Consider the following 20,009-nt stretch of genomic DNA (forward strand, 5'->3'; position numbering starts at 1 on the left):
CAATGGACCTCAAAAGAAAGCTGGGTAGCAATTCTCATATCAGACAGATTGGATTTTTAAACTAAAGACTATAGTTAGAGACGCGAAGGGCATTATATTATTCTTAAAGGAAGTATTCACAAGGTGTGATGACAATTATAAATATATATGCCCCCAATAACAGGAGGAGCAGCTTAAGATACACAAGCCAACTCTTAACCAGAATAAAGAGACATATAGATAAAAATACGTTAAAAGTGAGGGGACCTCAACACTCCACTTCGAAATAGACGAACACCTGGCACAAAAACTAAGTAAAGAATCCAAAGGCTTTGAATGCCATACTCGACGAGCAGTTGGACCTCATAGACATATATAGAACACTACACCCCCAGAGCCAAAGAACACTCATTCTATTCTAATGCCTATGGAACATTCTCAAGAATAGACCATGTTCTGGGACACAACACAGGTCTCAACCGATACCAAAAGACTGAAATTATTCCCTGCATATTCTCAGACCACAACACTGTGAAATTGGAACTCAACCACAAGGAAAAATTTGGAAGAAACTCAAACACTTGGAGACTAAGAACCATCCTGCTCAGGAATGACTCGATAAACCAGGAAATCAAAAATCAACTTAAACAATTTATGGAGACCAACGAGAATGAAAACACAATGGTCCAAAACCTATGGGATACTGCAAAGGCAGTCCTAAGGGGAAAATACATAGCCATCCAAGTCTCACTCAAAAGAATAGAAAAATCTAAAATGCACTTTTTATATTCTCACCTCAAGAAGCTGGAACAGCAACACAGGGACAGGCCTAATCCACGCACGAGGAAGCAGTTGACCAAGATGAGAGCAGAAATCATGGAATTAGAAATCAGAAGTAAAATAGAGCAGATCAACAGGACTAGAAGCTTGTTTCTTGAGAGAATTAATAAAATTGACAAACCGCTGGCAAGACTTCTCCAAAAGAATAGAGAAAGGACCCAAACTGATAAAATTATGAATGAAAAAGGAGAGGTCACGACCATCACCAATGAAATTGGAAGGATTATTAGAAACTTTTATCAACATCTATCTGCCAATAAATTAAGCAACCTGGAAGAGATGGAGGCCTTCCTGGAAACCTATAAGCTACCAAGACTGACACAGGAAGAAATTGATTTTTTAAACAGGCCAATTATGAAGAGATTGAGTAAGTGATAAACAACTTTCCAAATAACAAAACTCCAGGCCCAGATGGTTTTCCTGGGAAATTCTACCAAACATTCAAAGAAGAAATCATACCTATTCTCCTAAAGCTATTTCAAAAAATAGAAACAGAAGGAAAGCTACCAAACTCATTCTATGAGGTCAATATTACCTTCATCCCCAAACCAGGCAAAGACCACATCAAAAAGGAGAATTACAGACCGATTTCCCTAATGAATATGGACGCCAAAATCCTCAACAAGATCCTGGCTAATAGAATCCAACAGTACATTAAAAGGTATATCCATCATGACCAAGTGCGATTCATCCCTGGGATGCAAGCATGGTTCAACATTCTCAAATCGATCAGTGTGATACATCATATCAACAAGAAAAGACTCAGGAACCATATGATCCTCTCAATTAATGCACAAAAGGCATTTGACAAAATACAGCATCCTTTCCTGATTTAAACCCTTCAGAGTGTAGGGATAGAGGGTATATTCCTCAATCTCATAAAAACCATCTATGAAAAGCCTACAGCAAATATCATTCTCAATGGGGAAAAGCTGGAAGCCTTTCCCTTAAGATCAGGAACACGACAAGGATGCCCACTCTCGCCACTATTATTCAACATAGTACTAGAAGTCCTTGCAACAGCAATCAGACGACAAAAAGGGATCAAAGGTATTCAAATTGGCAAAGAAGAAGTCAAAATGTCTCTCTCTGCAGATGACATGATACTCTATATGGAAAACCAAAAACTGTTAAGTTATAGAGAGTTCAGTAATTCGCGGGATACAAAATCAATGCTCAGAAATCAGTTGCATTTCTCTACGAATAATGAGACTGAAGAAAGAGAATTAGGAAGTCCATCCATTTACAACAGCACCAAAAACCATACGTACCTTTGATCTTAACCTGAGGCGTAAAAGGACCTATATTCTAGATACTATAAATCACTCTTGAAAGACATTGAAGAAGACACAAAAAGATGGGAAAATATTCCATGCTCATGGATCGGAAGAATTAACATAGTTAAAATGTCCATGCTACCCAGAGCAATCTACACTTTCAATGCTATCGATCAAAATACTGAGGACATTTTTCAAAGAACGGAACAAATAGTCCTTAAATTTGTATGGAAACAGAAAAGGTCGAATCGCCAAGGAACTGTTGAAAAGGAAAAACAAAGCTGGGGCATCACAATGCGGTTTCGAGCTGTACTACAAAGCTGTGATCACAAAGACAACATGGTACTGGCACAAAAACAGACACATAGACCAATGGAACAGAATAGAGAGCCCAGGACCCTTGGCTCTTTGGGCACTAATATTTGATAAAGCAGGAAAAAACATCCAGTGGAAAAAAGACAGTCTCTTCAATAAATGGTGCTGGGAAAATTGGACAGCTACATGCAAAAGAATGAAACTTGACCACTCTCTCACACCATACACAAAGATAAACTCCAAATGGATGAAAGACATCGATGTGAGACAGGAATCCATCAAAATCCTAGAGGAGAACATAGGCAACAACCTCTACGACATCGGCCAAAGCAACCTTTTTCATGACACATCTCCAAAAAGCAAGAAACAAAGATAAAAAGAACATGTGGGACTACATCAAGATAAAATAGCTTCTGCAGCCAAGAGAAACAGTCAAAAAACTAAGAGGCAGCCCACGGAATGGGAGAATATATTTGCAAATGATGCTACAGATAAAAGACTGGTATCCAAGATCTACAAAGAACTTCTCAAACTCAATACATGAGAAACAAATAAACAAATCATAAAATGGGCAGAAGATATGAACAGACACTTTTCCAAAGATCACATACAAATGGCTAACAGATACATGAAAAAATGTTCAAAATCATTAGCCATCAGGGAAATTCAAATCAAAACCACACTAAGATACCACCTTACACCAGTTAGAATGGCAAAAATTGACAAGGCAAGAAACAACAATTGCTGGAGAGGATGTGGAGACAGGGGATCCCTCCTACATTGTTGGTGGGAATGCAGGTTGGTGCAGCCACTCTGGAGAACAGTGTGGAGGTCCCTTAAAAAGTTAAAAATTGAGCTACCCTATGACCCAGCCATTGCAATACTGGGTATTTACCCCAAAGAGACAGACGTAGTAAAGAGAAGGGCCATATGCACCCCAATGTTCATAGCGGCTCTGTCCACAATAGCTAATTCGTGGAAGGAACCAAGATGCCCTTCAACAGATGACTGGATTAAGAAGCTGTGGTCCATATATACAATGGAATATTACTCAGCTATCAGAAAGAACGAGTTCTCAACATTTGCTACAACATGGACGGCACTGGAGGAGATAATGCTAAGTGAAATAAGTCAAGCAGAGAAAGACAATTATTATATGGTTTCTCTCATCTATGATACATAAGATCTAGGATGATCGGTAGGCGGAGAAAGGGATAAAGAAAGGGGGGGTAATCAGAAGGGGGAATGAAGCATGAGAGACTATGGACTCTGAGAAACAAACTGAGGGCTTCAGAGGGGAGGCGGGTGGGGGAATGGGATAGACTGGTGATGGGTAGTAAGGAGGGCACGTATTGCATGGTGCCCTGGGTGTTATACACAACTAATGAATCATCGAACTTTACATTGGAAACCGGGGATGTACTGTATGGTGACTAACATAATATAATAAAAAAAACCTTAAAAAATAAAATAAAAGGTAAATTGATTGGAAAGGAAAATTAAGACTGTCCTTATTTGCAGGTGACATGATCATCTATGTAGAAAATTCAAAAGAATCAACAAAAACTCCTGAAACTAGGATGGGATACAACTGGAACTAAGTTGCATACAAGGTAAATATATAAAGGTCACTTTCCTATATATCAGCAATGAACAAGGGGAATTTTTTTCTTTTTTTTTTATTATTATGTTCAACTAGCCAATATATAGTACATCATTAGGTTTTTTTATTATGATGATGATATGGTAGTTACCATATATCATTAGTTTCTGATTAAGGGAAATTTTGAATTAAAAGCATAATATAGTTTACATTAGAACCCATGAAAATGAAATACTTAGGTATAAATCTAACCAAATATGCACAAGATCTATATGAGAAAAACTATAAACTCTAATGACAGAAATCAGAAGAATTACTTAAATGGAGAGATATTCCATGCTCATGGATAGGAGGACTCAATATTGTCAAGATTCCAGTTCCCGACTTGATCTATAGACTCAATGCAATTCCAATCAAGATCCCAGCAAGTTATTCTGTGGATATTGACAAAGTGATTCTAAAGTCTATTTGGAGAGGCAAATACCCAGAATAGCCAACACAATATTGAGGGGAAAAAACAAAGTCAAAGAACTAATTCTGAACTTACTATAAAGTGTCAGTAATCAAAACAATGTGGTATTATAAAAGAACAGAAAAGTAGATCAGTGGAATGAAACAGAGATCCCAGGAATACACCAACATAAACAATGTCAACTGCTCTTTAATAAAGTAGCAAAGACAATACAATAGAACAAAGACAGTCTTTTCACCAAATGGTGTTGCAATCCTGAATACCCACATGCAAACAAATGAATCTATGCACAGACCTTCTTGCTAGACATGTCTCCAAAGTCAAGGGAAACAAAAGCAAAAATGAGCCACTGGAACTTCATCAAGATAAATAGCTTTTGAGCAGCAAATGAACAGTTGACTAAAATAAAAGACAACATACAGACTGGCAGAAGATATTTGCAAATGTTTTATCAGATAAAGGGGTAGTATCCAAAAATCTATAAAGAACTTATCAAGCTCAACACTCAAGAACAAGTAATCCAGTCAAGAAATGGGCAGAAGACACGAACAGACCTTTCTTCAAAGAAGACATACAAATGGCCAACAGACACACGAAAAAATGCTCAATATATTCAGCATCAAGAAAATACAAATCAAAACTACCACCTCATACCAGTCAGAATGGCTAAAATTAACAAGTCAGGAAACAACAAATGTTGGTGAGGATATGGAGAAAGGAGAACCCTCATACACTACTGGTGGGAATACAAGCTGCCACTCTGGAAAACAGTAAAGAGGTTCCTCAAAAAGTTATAAATAGAGCTACCCTTCAGCCCAGCAATTACACTACTAGGTATTTATCCAAAGGATACAAACATAGTGATCCAAAGGGGCACCTGCACCCCAGTGTTTAATAACATCAATGTCCACAATAAATAAACTATGAAAAGGGCCATGTTCATCAACAGATGAATGGACACACACACACACACACACACACACAATGGAATATTACTCAGCCATCAAAAAACTGAAATCTTGCCAATTCCAAGGACATTAATGGAACTAGAGAGTATTATGCTCAGCAAAATAAGTCAATCAGAGAAAGACAATTATCTTATTATTTCACTCATATTTGGAATTTAAGAAATAAAATGGAGGAGCATAGAGGAAGGGAGGGGAAAGATGAAATCAGTAAGGGAGACAAACCATAAGAGAGTCAACTACAGGAAGCAAACTGAGGGTTGCTGGAACGGTGGGCGTGGGAATGTCGAATATAATGAGCACTGGATGTTCTATACAACTGATGAATCACTGAACTCTACTCATGGAACTAATAATACACTATATGTTAATTAATTGAATATAAATAACATTTTTAAAAAATAAAGAAAGAAATAAGTGACTGGGATTTTCCAAATTTGGGGAGAGATTTAGACATCACAGTTCATGAAGCTCTTAGGTTCCCAAACACATTCAACTCAAATAGATATTCTGCAAGACACATCAAGAGTAAACTTTTAAAAATCAATGACAAGCAACTAAGGAATCATTGAACAGTACATCAAAAATTAATGATGAACTTACTATATGTTGGCTAATTGAACTTAATAAAAAAATCAATGACAAGGAGAGCTCTTAAAATCATTAAGAGAAAAGGAGCTTATCACTTACAAGGGAACCCCCCATAAGGCTATCAGTGGATTTCTCAGCACAAACCTTAGATTATATATATATATATATGAAAAAAAAGAAATGAAAGAAAGATACTTTCCCAGACAAATGTTAAGGGAGTTCATCACTTCTACACTTGCCTTACAAGAAATTGCTAAAGGGAGTTTAGCTTTTCAACCTGAAGAAAGGACCCTAACTGTAAAAAGGAAAATGATTGAATCAGTCATTTTGAAACTTCCCACAAAGAAAAGCTCAAGTCCAGAATTGGCTTAATTCTACCAAACATTTAGAGAATTAATATCTATCCTTTCACAAACTCTTCCAAAATAAAGAACGGGAGGGAACAGCTCCTGACTCATTCTTTGAGGCACTTCCCCTCCCTCTTTTCCCTTCCCCAACCTCCTCCCTCTTCCTCCCTCTCAGAGCTGAGAAGGCTATCTTACTTGGAACGTTATACTTCTGGAGACAGTAGGCAAGCTCCATAGGTTGCACTGCTTTCTGCCGGCTGTCCTGCATCTTCTCCAGTAGCAAGAGCAACTGGAAGGGGACACTTCTTCTCTGTTCTTCTGTTCCCCTTGGTACTGTTATCCTGCCAAATAAGAACATCTGTGAACCTCCTTATCCCCACAGTTCTCAATGCTAGATGCATGCTGGAATCACTTGGGGGAACTTTCAAAACTCTCCATGTCCAGGCCACTTTGCAGACTAACTAAATCAGAATTTTTTAATCAGAATTTCTGATGGTGGGGCTCATTTATCAGAATTCTTAAGTTTCCCAGATGATTTAAATGTATAAACAAGGTTGAGAAGCACCATATTAGCAAACTGGCTATAGAGAGTATCCTCTCAAGGGGGGTATCAGACAACTTTTGCCTCACTCCTCTCCCCACTCTGTGCAACAATCATATTTAAATGAAGGGCAGATGAAGAGGGTCCTGGGTCCACAGCAAAGTGGCCATACAGCAAAATGTCCAGGCTGAAGTACTCCAAAGTGAAAAGTCAAATACTGATCTAGGTCCTGGAAATAAAGGACATGAAGGAATGTCAGTTTATTTTGAAAATTATTTCTTTAATTATAGGTATCTCCCATTGCCCAAGCCAAGGAGGAATACAACTAGTCCCAGGAACACAACTACATAACTATCAGTCCAACACAAAAGTTGACCTGAAGACACAACAAACACCACAACTAAAGGGAGAAAAGAGGCCACATCAAAGAATGTAGGAAGTGCAAAGATATGGTTTAGGGAAGAAACAGACTGCAGGTGATCCAGAGGGGAGGGAGCCATGGTCATGGAGAAGGGGGAGAGAGAGATAAGAGAACACATGACGAGAACATTTCCCCAAAGCCACTGGCTTAGGAAAGGAGGAGGATAGAATTTCATAAGTTTTTGCAATCACCAGGGCTTAAAGCTGGAACCATAGCCAGAGATCAGAGGGCCAGAGCCAAGATCAGAGGGCCTGACTGGGAAGGAACCTCGAGGTCACTGTGCTATTACTGGAGAGAAGGTGGGAAACAACCTGGGGGACAAAGAGCATGGAAACAGGGATCTAAAGCATGCCTGGGGCACACAATGGGGAGATTATTTGCTCCTCTCAGAGCACATCCCTGAGAGGGAGCACGCACAGCGACACCATTTAAGAATAAAAGAGCCAGGTGGCACCATTTTCCTCCCCCACCCCTCAGCATGAACACAGAGCCATCTGTGGGAAGCAGCATAGTGCCAATACTGGCTGCTTAACTTACCTACACCAAGCCTCATACCCCTGAGCTCCAGTAAAACAACGCTTCTCAGTCATGCTTGCCTAAGTCCCAGTGTGGTGAGCCCCTCCCCCAGAAGACCAGCACAAACCCCCACCCATAGCACACCTCCCAACCAGAGAGTCCTGCAGGACCTCAGTTGCAGAGGAGGTGGTGATAGGTCTCATTTCACAAGCAGACCAGGGCACACCTAGTTAAAACTCACTGCCTAGTTAAAATTCACACCAGAGACAAAACACTGCCCACAGCAGGCAAAGAGAGCCTCTTCAAAAGACTGGCCTGAAGGATAGAGCAACCAAAACACAACAGCAGAGCACATGCAGCACACACAGGAGACAATCCCCAAAGCAGCAGGCCCTGGACACTATATGACCTTTCTCCATTAGACCATTACTTTGAGGAAGAAGAGACACAACTGACTTTTCTAACATATGCAGGCAGAGACTTAGACACAATTGGAAGGCACAGGAAATTATCCCAAATAAAAGAACAAGATAAGGCGACAGCCAGAGATCTAAGTGAAACAGATACAAGTAACATGCCTGAGGGAAAATTTAAAGAAATGATCATAAGGCTACTCACTGGGCTTGAGAAAAGAATGAAAGACATCAGTGAGATCTGTACTGCAGAGATAAAAGATATTAAAAAAATAATCAGAGACGGAGAGTGCAATAAATGCAATTAGAAACATGCTTGATGCAATGAACAGCAGGCTGAAAGAAGCAGAGGAATGAATTAATGACCTAGAACACAAAGGAATGGGAAGCAATGAAGCTGAACAAAAGAGAGAAAGAATTATGCAACATGAGACTAGACTTAGGGAACTCAGGGACTCCATTAAGTGTAATAACATTCATATTATAGGAGTCACAGGAGAAGAAGAGGGAGAAAAAGGGAAAGAAAATTTATCTGAAGATAAAATAGCTGAAAGAGTTTCCAGGACAAGCAAAAACTAAAGGAATTTGTGAACACTAAACCAGCCCTGTAAGAATTATTAAAGGGGATCCTTTGAGCGAAGAGAGAGCCCCAAAGTAACAAAGACCAGAAAGGAATAGAGATAATCTAGAGAAACAGCGACTTTACAGGTAATACAATGGCACTCACCTTCATATCTTTCAATAATTACTCTGAAGGTAAATGGACTAAATGCTCCAATCAAAAGACATAGTGTCAGGAAGGATAAAAACACAAGACCCATCAATATGCTGCTTACAAAACACTCATTTTAGACCCAAAGACACCTCCAGATTGAAAGTGAGGGGGTGGAGAACCATTTATCATGCCGACGGACATCCAAAGAAAGCTGGATAGCCATCCTTATATCAGACAAACCACATTTTAAACCAAAGATTGTAATAAGAGATGAAGAAGGACACTCTATCATAATAAAGGGGCCTATCCAAACAAGAAGATCTAGCAGTAGTAAATATTTATGCTCCTAACTTGGGAGCAGCTGATTATATAAAACAATTAAACAAAATTAAAGAAACACATCGACAATAATAGAGTAATACTAGGGGACTTTAACACCCCACTCAGCAATGGACAGATCGTCTATGCAAAAGATCAGCAAGGAAACAAGGGCTTTGAATGACACACTGCACCAGACGATATATTCAGAGCATTTCATCCTAAAGCAGCAGAATGCACTTTGTTCTCGAGTACACTCCATGTGTATATTCTCCAGAATAAATCACATACTGGGTCACAAATCAGGCGCCAACCAGTACCAAAAGACTGAGATTAGCCCATGCATATTTTCAAACCACAAAGCTTTAAAACTTGAAGTCAACTACAAGAATGGAGGTTAAAGGGCATCCTACTAAAGAATGAATGGGTCAACCAGGAAATTAAAGAATTAAAAAATATGTGGAAACAAATAAAAATTAAAGAATTAAAAAATATGTGGAAACAAATAAAAATAAAGCCCTAGGATGCAGCAAAGGCAGTCCTAAGACGGAAGTATATAGCAACACAGGCCTTCCTCAAGAGCCAAGAAAAATCTCAAATACACAACCTAACCTTACACCTAAGGGAGCTGGAGAAAGAACAGCAAATAAAGCCTAAGTCCAGCAGGAGAAAAGAATTAATAAGGATTAGGACAGAAATCAATGACATAGAAATTTTTAAAAAGCAACAACATGCCAACAAATTAGGCAATGTGGATGAAATGGATGCATTCCTAGAAACATATAAACTACCAAAACTGAACCAGGAAGAAACAGAAAACCTGAAAAGATCCATAACCAGCAAGGAAATTAACACAGTAATAAAAAAATCTCCCAAAAAACAAGAATCCAGGGCTGGATGGCTTCCCAGGGCAATTCTACCAAACATTTAAAGAAGAACATGATGAGACGAGCACTGGGTGTTATACTGAACTGATGAATCATTGAACATTATATCAAAAACCAATGATGTACTATACCTGGGCTAATTGAATTTAAATAAAATAAAATAAAGTAAAATTAAAAAAAGAAAGAAGAACTAATACCTATTTTTCTTTATTTTTCCTTTTTTTTAATGTTTTTTTATTATGTTAGTCACCATACAGTACATCCCTGTTTTCTGATGTAAAGTTCGATGATTCATTAGTTGTGCATAACACCCCGTGCACCATGCAATACGTGCCCTCCTTACTACCCATCACCAGCCTATCCCATTCCCCCATCCCCCTCCCCTCTGAAGCCCTCAGATTGTTTCTCACAGTCCATAGTATTACTTGGCCATAAAAAAGAATGTATTCTTGCCATTTGCAACAACAGGGATGGAGCTGGGAGTATTATGCTAAGTGAAAATAAGTCAGAGAAAGACAAATACCATATGATTGTACTCATTTATGGAATTTAAGAAACAGAACAAATGAGCATAGGGGTAAAAAGAAAGAGAGGGGCCACCTAAGAAACAGACTCTTTACTACAGAGAACAAACCGCTGGTCATTAGAGGGAGGTGGGTGGGGGGATGGGTGAAATAGGTGATGGGGACTAAGGAGTGCACTTGTGATGAGCACCAGGTGATGTATGGAAGTGTTGAATCACTATATTGTACACCTGAAACTAATATTACACTGTATGTTAACTAACTGGAATTTAAATAAAAACTTAATAATCCAGGGGCAAGAAAAAACCTTACTAAAAGCAATTTAATTAAATTAAAAAGTAAATAAACATTTTTTAAAAAGAATGTGTGATAAAGTATATACCAGTATATATATGTATATATATATATACTGTATAAACATATATATATGTATAAATATATATATACACTTTGTGTGTGTGTGTGTGTTCTGTTTGAAAGAAATCAATGGAGAGATTCAGGGGCCCACTTGTTGATTTATTCCTCCTCTGATATTTCTGATACTGATATAGTCCAGACACCGTTTTAACCAAATCAGTGGCTGTCAATCCTGGCTGCAGTTTCAAATCACCTGGGGAGTTTTTGAAAGTACCAGTGCCCATATGTGGAATTTCAGAAACAAAACAGATGAACATAGGGGAAGGGAAGGAAAAATAAGGCAAAATCAGAGAAGGAGACACAAACTGAGGGTTGCTGGAGGGAAGGTGGGTGGGGAGATGGGGTAATTGGGTGATCAGCATTAAGGAGGGCACTTGATGGAGGGAGCACTGGTTGTTATAAGCAATTGATGAATCACTAAATTCTACCTCTGAAACTAATAATACACTATACATTAATTAAATGGATTTTATATTTAAAAACAAAAAAAATTAATTAATTAGAATAAATTAAAAAAATAAAAGTAACTACCTGAGCCCCACCCTAGACCAACTGAAACCAAATGTCTGGTGGTGGAAACAGGTATTCACATATTTTTTTTTGATGTAAAGTTCGATGATTCATTAGTTGCGTATAATACCCAGGGCACCATGCAATACATGCCCTCTCCACCACCCATCACCAGCCTATTCCATTCCCCCACTCCTCTCCCCTCTGAAGCCCGCAGTTTGTTTCTCAGAGTCCATAGTCTCTCATGCTTCATTCCCCCTTCTGATTACCCCCCCTTTCTTTATCCCTTTCTCCTCCTACCAATCTTCCTGGTTCTTATGCTCCATAGATGAGAGAAACCATATGATAATTGTCTTTCTCTGCTTGACTTATTTCACTTAGCATTATCTCCTCCAGTCCCGTCCATGTTGCAGCAAATGTTGAGAAATCGTTCTTTTTGATAGCTGAATAATATTCCATTGTATATGTGGACCACAACTTCTTAATCCAATCATCTGTTGAAGGGCATCTCGGCTCCTTCCACGATTTAGCTATTGTGGACAATGCTGCTATGAACATTGGGGTGCATATGGCCCTTCTCTTCACTATGTCTGTATCTTTGGGGTAAATACCCAGTAGTGCAATGGCTGGATCATAGGGTAGCTCAATTTTTCACTTTTTAAGGGACCTCCACACTGTTTCCAGAGTGGCTGTACCAATTTGCATTCCCACCAACAATGTAGGAGGGATCCCCTTTCTCCACATCCTCTCCAGCAATTGTTGTTTCTTGCCTTGTCAATTTTTGCCATTCTAACTGGCGTAAGGTGGTATCTTAGTGTGGTTTTGATTTGAATTTCCCCATGGCTAATGATTTTGAACATTTTTTCATGTGTCTCTTAGCCATTTGTATGTCTTCATTGGAAAAGTGTCTGTTCATATCTTCTGCCCATTTTATGATTTGTTTATTTGTTTCTTGTGTATTGCGTTTGAGAAGTTCTTTGTAGATCTTGGACACCAGTCCTTTATCTGTAGTATCATTAGGCATTCATATTTCTTTTTAAACTTCTTAGGTGATATAGTTTAGATTGTTCAGAATAATATCTTTTCTCTGGCAACTGTTCAAAGAAGACTTTTAAAAGTACAGGTCGCTGTGAAAAATTGAATATATGCAAATGTACAATAATATACACGTTAGTCTTACCTCTTCAATATCTTGGTGAAACCCACATTCATAATTAATACCTGAATCAGGGAGTTAAGACAGCAGGTCTGTCCAATGTTGTGTAAACCAACCGGGCCTATACAGGGAAGGGAAAAAAATACTGAGGACAAGGGCAAGCTAAGGGACTCAACAAAAATCAAATGTTTTTCTAAAACCTACTAAGGACATGAAATTCTGCAAAATACTCTCACTAGTACAAAGACTTCACTAAAGAGCTTGCAAACAAATTGGAGAGGAGAGATAAAGCATGGGACTCTGAAAAACAAAATAGTAGTAAAACTTTTAACAGTTCATTAGGAAAAGAGAGCTGTCACAAGAAAGAGTAAGCAACGGCAAATGAGTTGTACAAGCAATTGTTAAAAGAGCAAAGACAAAGAAAGAAACATTACAGAAAGCATAACTGGGAGCATTATGAGTTTCCCCCACTCAAGTTGTTCCCTACAGAGTTGTCAGAATGGGCATCTATACAGCTCAGAGATAAAAGTCATTTCCTAGCTAGTCTATTTCAGGGTCCAGTGGAAAGGCCTCTGCCCAGTCCCCACCATGTGGCTGAAGGAAATCAGGGAGGGGGGAAAAAAAAGCTCTGGGGGAGATTCACTAATCTAAGCTCACCTCCAGAGGCCAGAAGCCAAAAGGAACTTCTGAAGATGTGAGAAAACCAAAAGAAAGCATTTATCTGATGTAATAGCAACCAAACTCTCCTTTCCCAACTCAACTTGGGCTAAGCTGATTCCACAAGGTGAGTAATTTAAGAGGGAGGGAATACCACTAATATCAGAGTTCCTGGGGAAAGGACTTTTGCATATATGAGATAGGGCATTAAGATGGAAAAAATCCAGAGACAGCAAGTAATCATAGATTTCGGCTCCTGAATCAGCAGAAGCACTTTGCCTCTAAACATCCTAGCACACAGGTATAACAGTATAGGCAGGAACCAATGTTGGCTGCTGCTATGTGCCAAGCATTAATCTGAAGCACTTTCCAGAGATTATCTCACTTACCCCTCCCAACAACCCTATGTGCTCAGTACTATGGTTATTCCCATTTTACAGATGCAGAAATGGAGGCATAAGAAACCAAGAGTCATTAACCACAAAGCTCTACTGCTTCAGAGTACAGTGGGTGAGCAAAGCATTTCCATGTGGTCAAAAAGAGAAAAATGTGAGGATCTAATGACCGTGAGGACAGTCCCAGGCACTGATGCGCTCCCTTAGCTGCTCCTTCTTCCGCTTCATGTTGTTCTCTTCCTTCTTCTCAATGGATTCTGCTGAGAAATGCTGAGACTCAGCCAGGATGCACTGGCAAATTTCCTCAGGGACCCCAACACCTGACTCATTAGCGATCACTCCAAAATCCCCAGGTCACTGTCTGCCAAGCCTGTCTTCAGGACTGCACACTTCCAGGAAGAGCTCACGTGAGTCAACTTTGGTGGGAATTCTGTGAAAACACATCAGAGGTAGGTAAGGATAAGGGGAGAGGGAGTGCACATTCATGTGATCAGTTCTGATTCCAAAGAGACAAGTCTTATGTGGATAGAGCTAGTTTATTATGCTGAGTGAAATAAGTCAGAGCAAGAAAAATACCACATGATCTCAATCATATGTGGAATTTAAGAAAGAAAATAGATGAACATATGGGAAGGGGGAAAAGAAAAAAAAAAGGAGAGAGGGAAACAAGCCATAAGTGACTCTTAATGGTAGAGAACAAACTGAGGGTTGATGGAGGGAGGTTTGGGGGAGATGGGCTACATGGGTGATGGGCATTAAAGAGGGCACTTATTGGAGGAAAGAAAGATGGCAGAGGAGTAGGGGACCCCATTTCAACTGGTCCACTGAATCAAGCTGGATATCTACCAAACCATTTTGAACACCCACAAAAATCAGCCTGAGATGTAAAAAGATATATCTGGATCTCTGCAAATAGAATGTCTCTGGTGGTTGGTCTCAACGTATGAAGCAGGGAGCTGTGACTCTGTGGGCAGATATCGGAAGATAAACAGAAGGGGGAGGGAGCCACCATAAGCTGGTGCCAGGAAGGTGAGATAACACTGGAGGGCAAAGGGCACTGGGGACCGGGCACAGACAGCGGAGGGGAAAGGACTTTAGGGAAGCCCCCCAGACTGAAACCTGGCGCTACAGGGGCATGCATGAACTGGGGGTGGCTGGTGGTTTTAGAAGCACAAAGGGCAGAGATGTGCCCGGCCCTGGGAGCAACAGCTGGGAGTGCTGCTGTGGGGTGCACAACCCAGGAGACTGCAGTTTTTAGCAACACAGGTAGAAATGGAGACACTGTGGCCTGGACAGCTCAGTGAAGAGTAGACTGTGATCTCTCTGTTCTGAGACAGACGTTTGGATGTGGTCATTTCTGCTCTGAATCCTGGAAGAGACATGGAAAGCCGCCAGGGAAAGCTGCCAGAGAACAAAAGCCCCCCAAATATGGTTTTCACGGAGCCCATCCCCCCCCCACAGGGGGCAGGGCAACTCTGCCCAAACAGGGTTGCCTGAGTAACAGCGTGGCTGGCCCCTCCCCCAGAAGACAGGCTGGAAGAACAATAGGACAACAACTCTGAGGTCCCTATAAAATCGGTGCATCTTGCTTGGGTTGTGGTTAATACTTTGGACTCTGTACATTCCCTCAACCACCCCTCAACAGAATGACTAAGAGGAGGAACCCCCAACAAAGAAAAGAATTAGAGACTGTGGGCTCTGCCACAAACCTAAAGGATATGGATATAAGCAAGATGTCAGAAAGACTTCAGAGGAACAATTATGAAGTCTATATTTAGGCTTGAGAAAAATATTAATGACAATATAGAATCTCTAAGGGCAGAAATGAGATCTAATCAGGCCAAACTTAAAAATGCTATGAAGTATGAGAGACTGTGGACTCTGAGAAACAAACTGAGGGCTTCAGAGGGGAGGCAGGTGGGGGAATGGGATAGACTGGTGATGGGTAGTAAGGAGGGCACGTATTGCATGGTGCACTGGGTGTTATACGCAACTAATGAATCATCGAACTTTACATCAAAAACCAGGGATGTACTGTATGGTGACTAACATAATATAATAAAAAAACATTAAAATTTAAAAAAAAGAAATATAAAAACACTAATTCAAAGGGATACATGCACCTCTATGTATATAGCAGCATTTTTTACAATAACCAAATTATGGAAGCAGCCCAAGTGTCCATTGACTGATGAATGGATAAATAATATATAAATATATATAAATCTGAGAATATATAAATATATATATTTTTTATATATTCTCACATACAATGGAATATTACTCAGCCATCAAAAAGAACGATTTCTCAACATTTGCTGCAACATGGACGGCACTGGAGGAGATAATGCTAAGTGAAATAAGTCAAGCAGAGAAAGACAATTATCATATGATTTCTCTCATCTATGGAACACAAGAAATAGGAAGATCGGTAGGAGTGGAATTTTTTAAAAAGATTTTATTTATTTATTTTAAAGAGAGAGAGAAAGAGAGGGTTAGAGCAGGGGGAGGGACAGAGAGAGAAGAAGAGGGAATCTCCAGCAGGCTCAGTGCGCCAAGCCCAACACGGGTCTTGATCCCATGACCCTGAAATTATGAGCTGAGCCGAAATCAAGAGTTGGATGCTCAACCAACTGAGCCATCCAGGTACCCCTCATACGTGGAATTTAAGAAGTAAACCAGCAAAGGGAAAAAAGAGAGAGAGACAAATGAAGAAATAGATTCTTAATTATAGAGAACAAACTGATGATTACCAGAGGGGAGGTGAAGTAGGTGATGGGGATTCAGGAGTGCACGTGTTAAATCACTATATTATACACCTGTAACTAATATTACACTGTATGTTAACTAGCTGAAATGTAAATAAAAACTTTAAAAACTTTTTTAAAAATGCTATGATGAAGTGCAGTCTAAACTGGATGCTCCCACTGCCAAGGTAAACAAGGCAGAAGACAAATTAGTGAGCTAGAAGATAAGATGATAGAAAAGAAGAAAACAGAGGAGGTATGGGAAAAAAACAGATTAAAGCCCAAGGGATTTGAGAGATTGACTCAATGAAACATTCCAATATCAGAATTATTAGGATTCCTGAAGGGGTGGAGAGAGAGAGAGGTTTAGAAGATATATTTGAGCAAATCATAGCTGAGAACTTTCCTAATCTGGGGAAGGAAACAAGCATTAGTGTCCAAGAGTCAGAAAGGACCCCTCCCAAGATTGATGAGAAAACAAACTGAGGGCTTCAGAGGGGAGGGGGGTGGGGGAATGGGATAGGCTGGTGATGGGTAGTAAGGAGGGCACGTATTGCATGGTGCACTGGGTGTTATACACAACCAATGAATCATCGAACTTTGCACCAGAAACCAGGGATGTACTGTATGGTGACTAACATAATACAATAAAAAAAATTAAAAAAAAGATTGATGAGAAAAGACCAATGCCACGACATATAATAGTACAATTTGCAAACCTTAGATCCAGAGAAACATCTTGAAAGCGGCGAGGGGGAACAGATTTCTAACTACAGAGGGAGGAACACCAGAATAACGTCAGACCTGTCAACAGAAACATGGCCAGCCAGAAAGTGCTGGCAAGACTCATTCAGGGCAATAAGTCAGAAGAACATGCAGCCAAGGATACTTTATCCAACAAGGCTGTCATTCAAAATGGACGAAGAGAAAAGGACCTTACAAGACTGGCAAAAACTGAAAGAATATATGACCACCAAGCTGGCCCTGCAAAAAATAATAAGGGAGGTTCTATAAAAGAAGAAAGACCCCCAAGAGTGATATAGAACAGAAATTTACAGAGACAATCGATAGAAACAAGGACTTCACAGGCAACATGATGACATTAAGATTATATCTCTCAATAATCCCTCTCAATGTGAATGGCCTAAATGCTCCCATGAAACAGCATAGGGTTGCAGATAGGTTTCAAAGACAGGACCCATCCATCTTGTAGACCCTGTCTACAAGAGACTCATTTGAACCTAAAGATACATCCAGCCTGAAAGTGAGGGGACGGAGAACAATTTTTCATGCCAACGGACCTCAAAAGAAAGCTGGGGTAGCAATTCTCAGAGAAGACAAATTAGATTTTAAGCTAAAGACTGTAGTTAGAGATACAGAAGGACACTATAACATTCTTAAAGGGTCTATCCAACAAGAGGATCTAACAATTGTAAATATCTATGCCCCCAACAGGGGAGCAGCCAACTACACAAACCAACTGTTAACCAAAATACAGAAACGTATCAATAATAATACATTTCATAGTAGGAGACCTCAATGTTCCACTCTCAACAATAGACAGGTTATCTAAGCAGAAAATCAACAAAGAAACAGAGCTTTGATTAACACACTGGACCAGATGGACTTCATAGATACATACAGAACATTCCACCCTAAAACAACAGAATACTCATTCTTCTCGAGTGCACATGGAACTTTCTCCAGAATAGACCACATACTGGGTCACAAATCAGGTCTCAACCGATACCAAAATACTGAGATTATTCCCTGCATATTCTCAGACCTCAATGCTTTGAAACTGGAACTCAATCACAGGAAAAAACTCAGAGGAATTCAAACACTTGGAAGCTAAAGACCATCCTGCTTAAGAAACTGAGTGCCTCGGGGGGGGTGGGGAATGGGATAGACCGGTGATGGGTAGTAAGGAGGGCACGTATTGCATGGTGCACTGGGTGTTACACGCAACTAACGAATCATCGAACTTTATATCGGAAACCGGGGATGTACTGTATGGTGACTAACATAATACAATAAAAAAATCATTTAAAAAAAAAGGATATTTGGGTCTGGTACCTTTCCTTCTGTTTCTATTTTTTGAAATACCTTTAGGAGAATAGTTATTATTTCTTCTTTGAATGTTTGGGAGAATTCCCCGGGGAAAGCAACTAACGAATCATCGAACTTTATATCGGAAACCGGGGATGTACTGTATGGTGACTAACATAATACAATAAAAAAATCATTTAAAAAAAAAGGATATTTGGGTCTGGTACCTTTCCTTCTGTTTCTATTTTTTGAAATACCTTTAGGAGAATAGTTATTATTTCTTCTTTGAATGTTTGGGAGAATTCCCCGGGGAAACATCAGGCCCTGGCGTTTTGTTTTTTGGAAGGTTTTTAATCACTGTTTCGATCTCTTCATAATTAATTGGTCTGTTTAAAAAATCAATTTCTTCCTGTTTCAGTCTTGGTACTTTATAGGTTTCCAGGAAGGCCTCCATCTCTTCCAGATTGCTTAATTTATTGGCATAAAGCTGTGGATAAATGTTTCCAATAATCCTTCCTATTTCATTGGTGTTGGTTGTGACCTCTCCCTTTTCATTCATAATTTTATTGATTTGGGCCCTTTCTCTATTCTTTTGGATAAGTCTTGCCAGTGGTTTGTCTATTTTATTTATTCTTTCAAAGAACCAGCTTCTAGTTCTGTTGATCTGCTCTACTTTGCTCCTGGTTTCTAATTCATTGATCTCTGCTCTAATCTTGATCAACTGCTTTCTCGTGCGTGGTTTAGGCCTGTTCTTCTGTTGCTGTTCCAGCTATTTGAGGTGAGAATATAAAAACTGCACTTTAGATTTTTCTATTCTTTTGAGTGAGGCTTGGATGGCTATGTATTTTCCCCTTAGGACTGCCTTTGCAGTATCCCATAGGTCTTGGACCGTTGTGTTTTCATTCTCGTTGGCCTCCAGAAATTGTTTAAACTGATTTTTAATTTCCTGGTTTACCCAATCATTCTTGAGCAGGATGGTTCTTAGTTTCCAAGTGTGAGTTTCTTCCAAATTTTTCCTTGTGATTGAGTTCCAATTTCAAAGCATTGTGGTCTGAGAATATGCAGGGAATAATCTCAGTCTTTTGGTATCAGTTGAGACCTGTTTTGTGTCCCAGAACATGGTCTATTCTTGAGAATGTTCCATGGGCATTAGAATAGAATGAGTATTCTTTGGTTCTGGGGTGTAGTGTTCTGTATATATCTATGAGGTCCAACTCGTCGAGTATGGCACTCAAAGCCTTTGATTCTTTGCTTAGTTTTTGCCAGGGTGTTCTGTCTATTTCTGATAGTGGAGTGTTGAGGTCCCCTACTATTAATGTATTTGTATCTCTATGTCTCTTTATTCTGGTTAAGA

The 20,009-nt window shown here is 39.5% G+C and overlaps 1 protein-coding gene across 4 annotated transcripts in view; it reads right to left on the reverse strand.

The window, feature by feature from the left end:
* The window catches only part of USP18 (ubiquitin specific peptidase 18), a 64,061-nt gene that overhangs the window by 38,211 nt on the left and 5,841 nt on the right, over positions 1-20,009 (reverse strand). For 3 of the 4 annotated variants that reach the window (XM_008704799.2, XM_008704798.2, XM_040641964.1), the window contains exons 2-4: positions 14,030-14,289; positions 12,832-12,928; positions 6,585-6,730 (exon numbers count right to left, since the gene is read on the reverse strand). In XM_008704799.2, coding sequence (XP_008703021.1) covers positions 6,585-6,730; positions 12,832-12,928; positions 14,030-14,087 — 301 coding nt within the window. In that variant the 5' untranslated portion in view covers positions 14,088-14,289. Of the gene's footprint in view, positions 1-6,584; positions 6,731-12,831; positions 12,929-13,853; positions 14,290-20,009 lie in introns of all 4 variants that reach the window. The other variant, XM_008704801.2, reaches the window with a different exon arrangement.

Source organism: Ursus maritimus, unplaced genomic scaffold, assembly GCF_017311325.1.
Source record: "Ursus maritimus isolate PB19 unplaced genomic scaffold, ASM1731132v1 scaffold_26, whole genome shotgun sequence".
Lineage (NCBI taxonomy): Eukaryota > Metazoa > Chordata > Mammalia > Carnivora > Ursidae > Ursus > Ursus maritimus.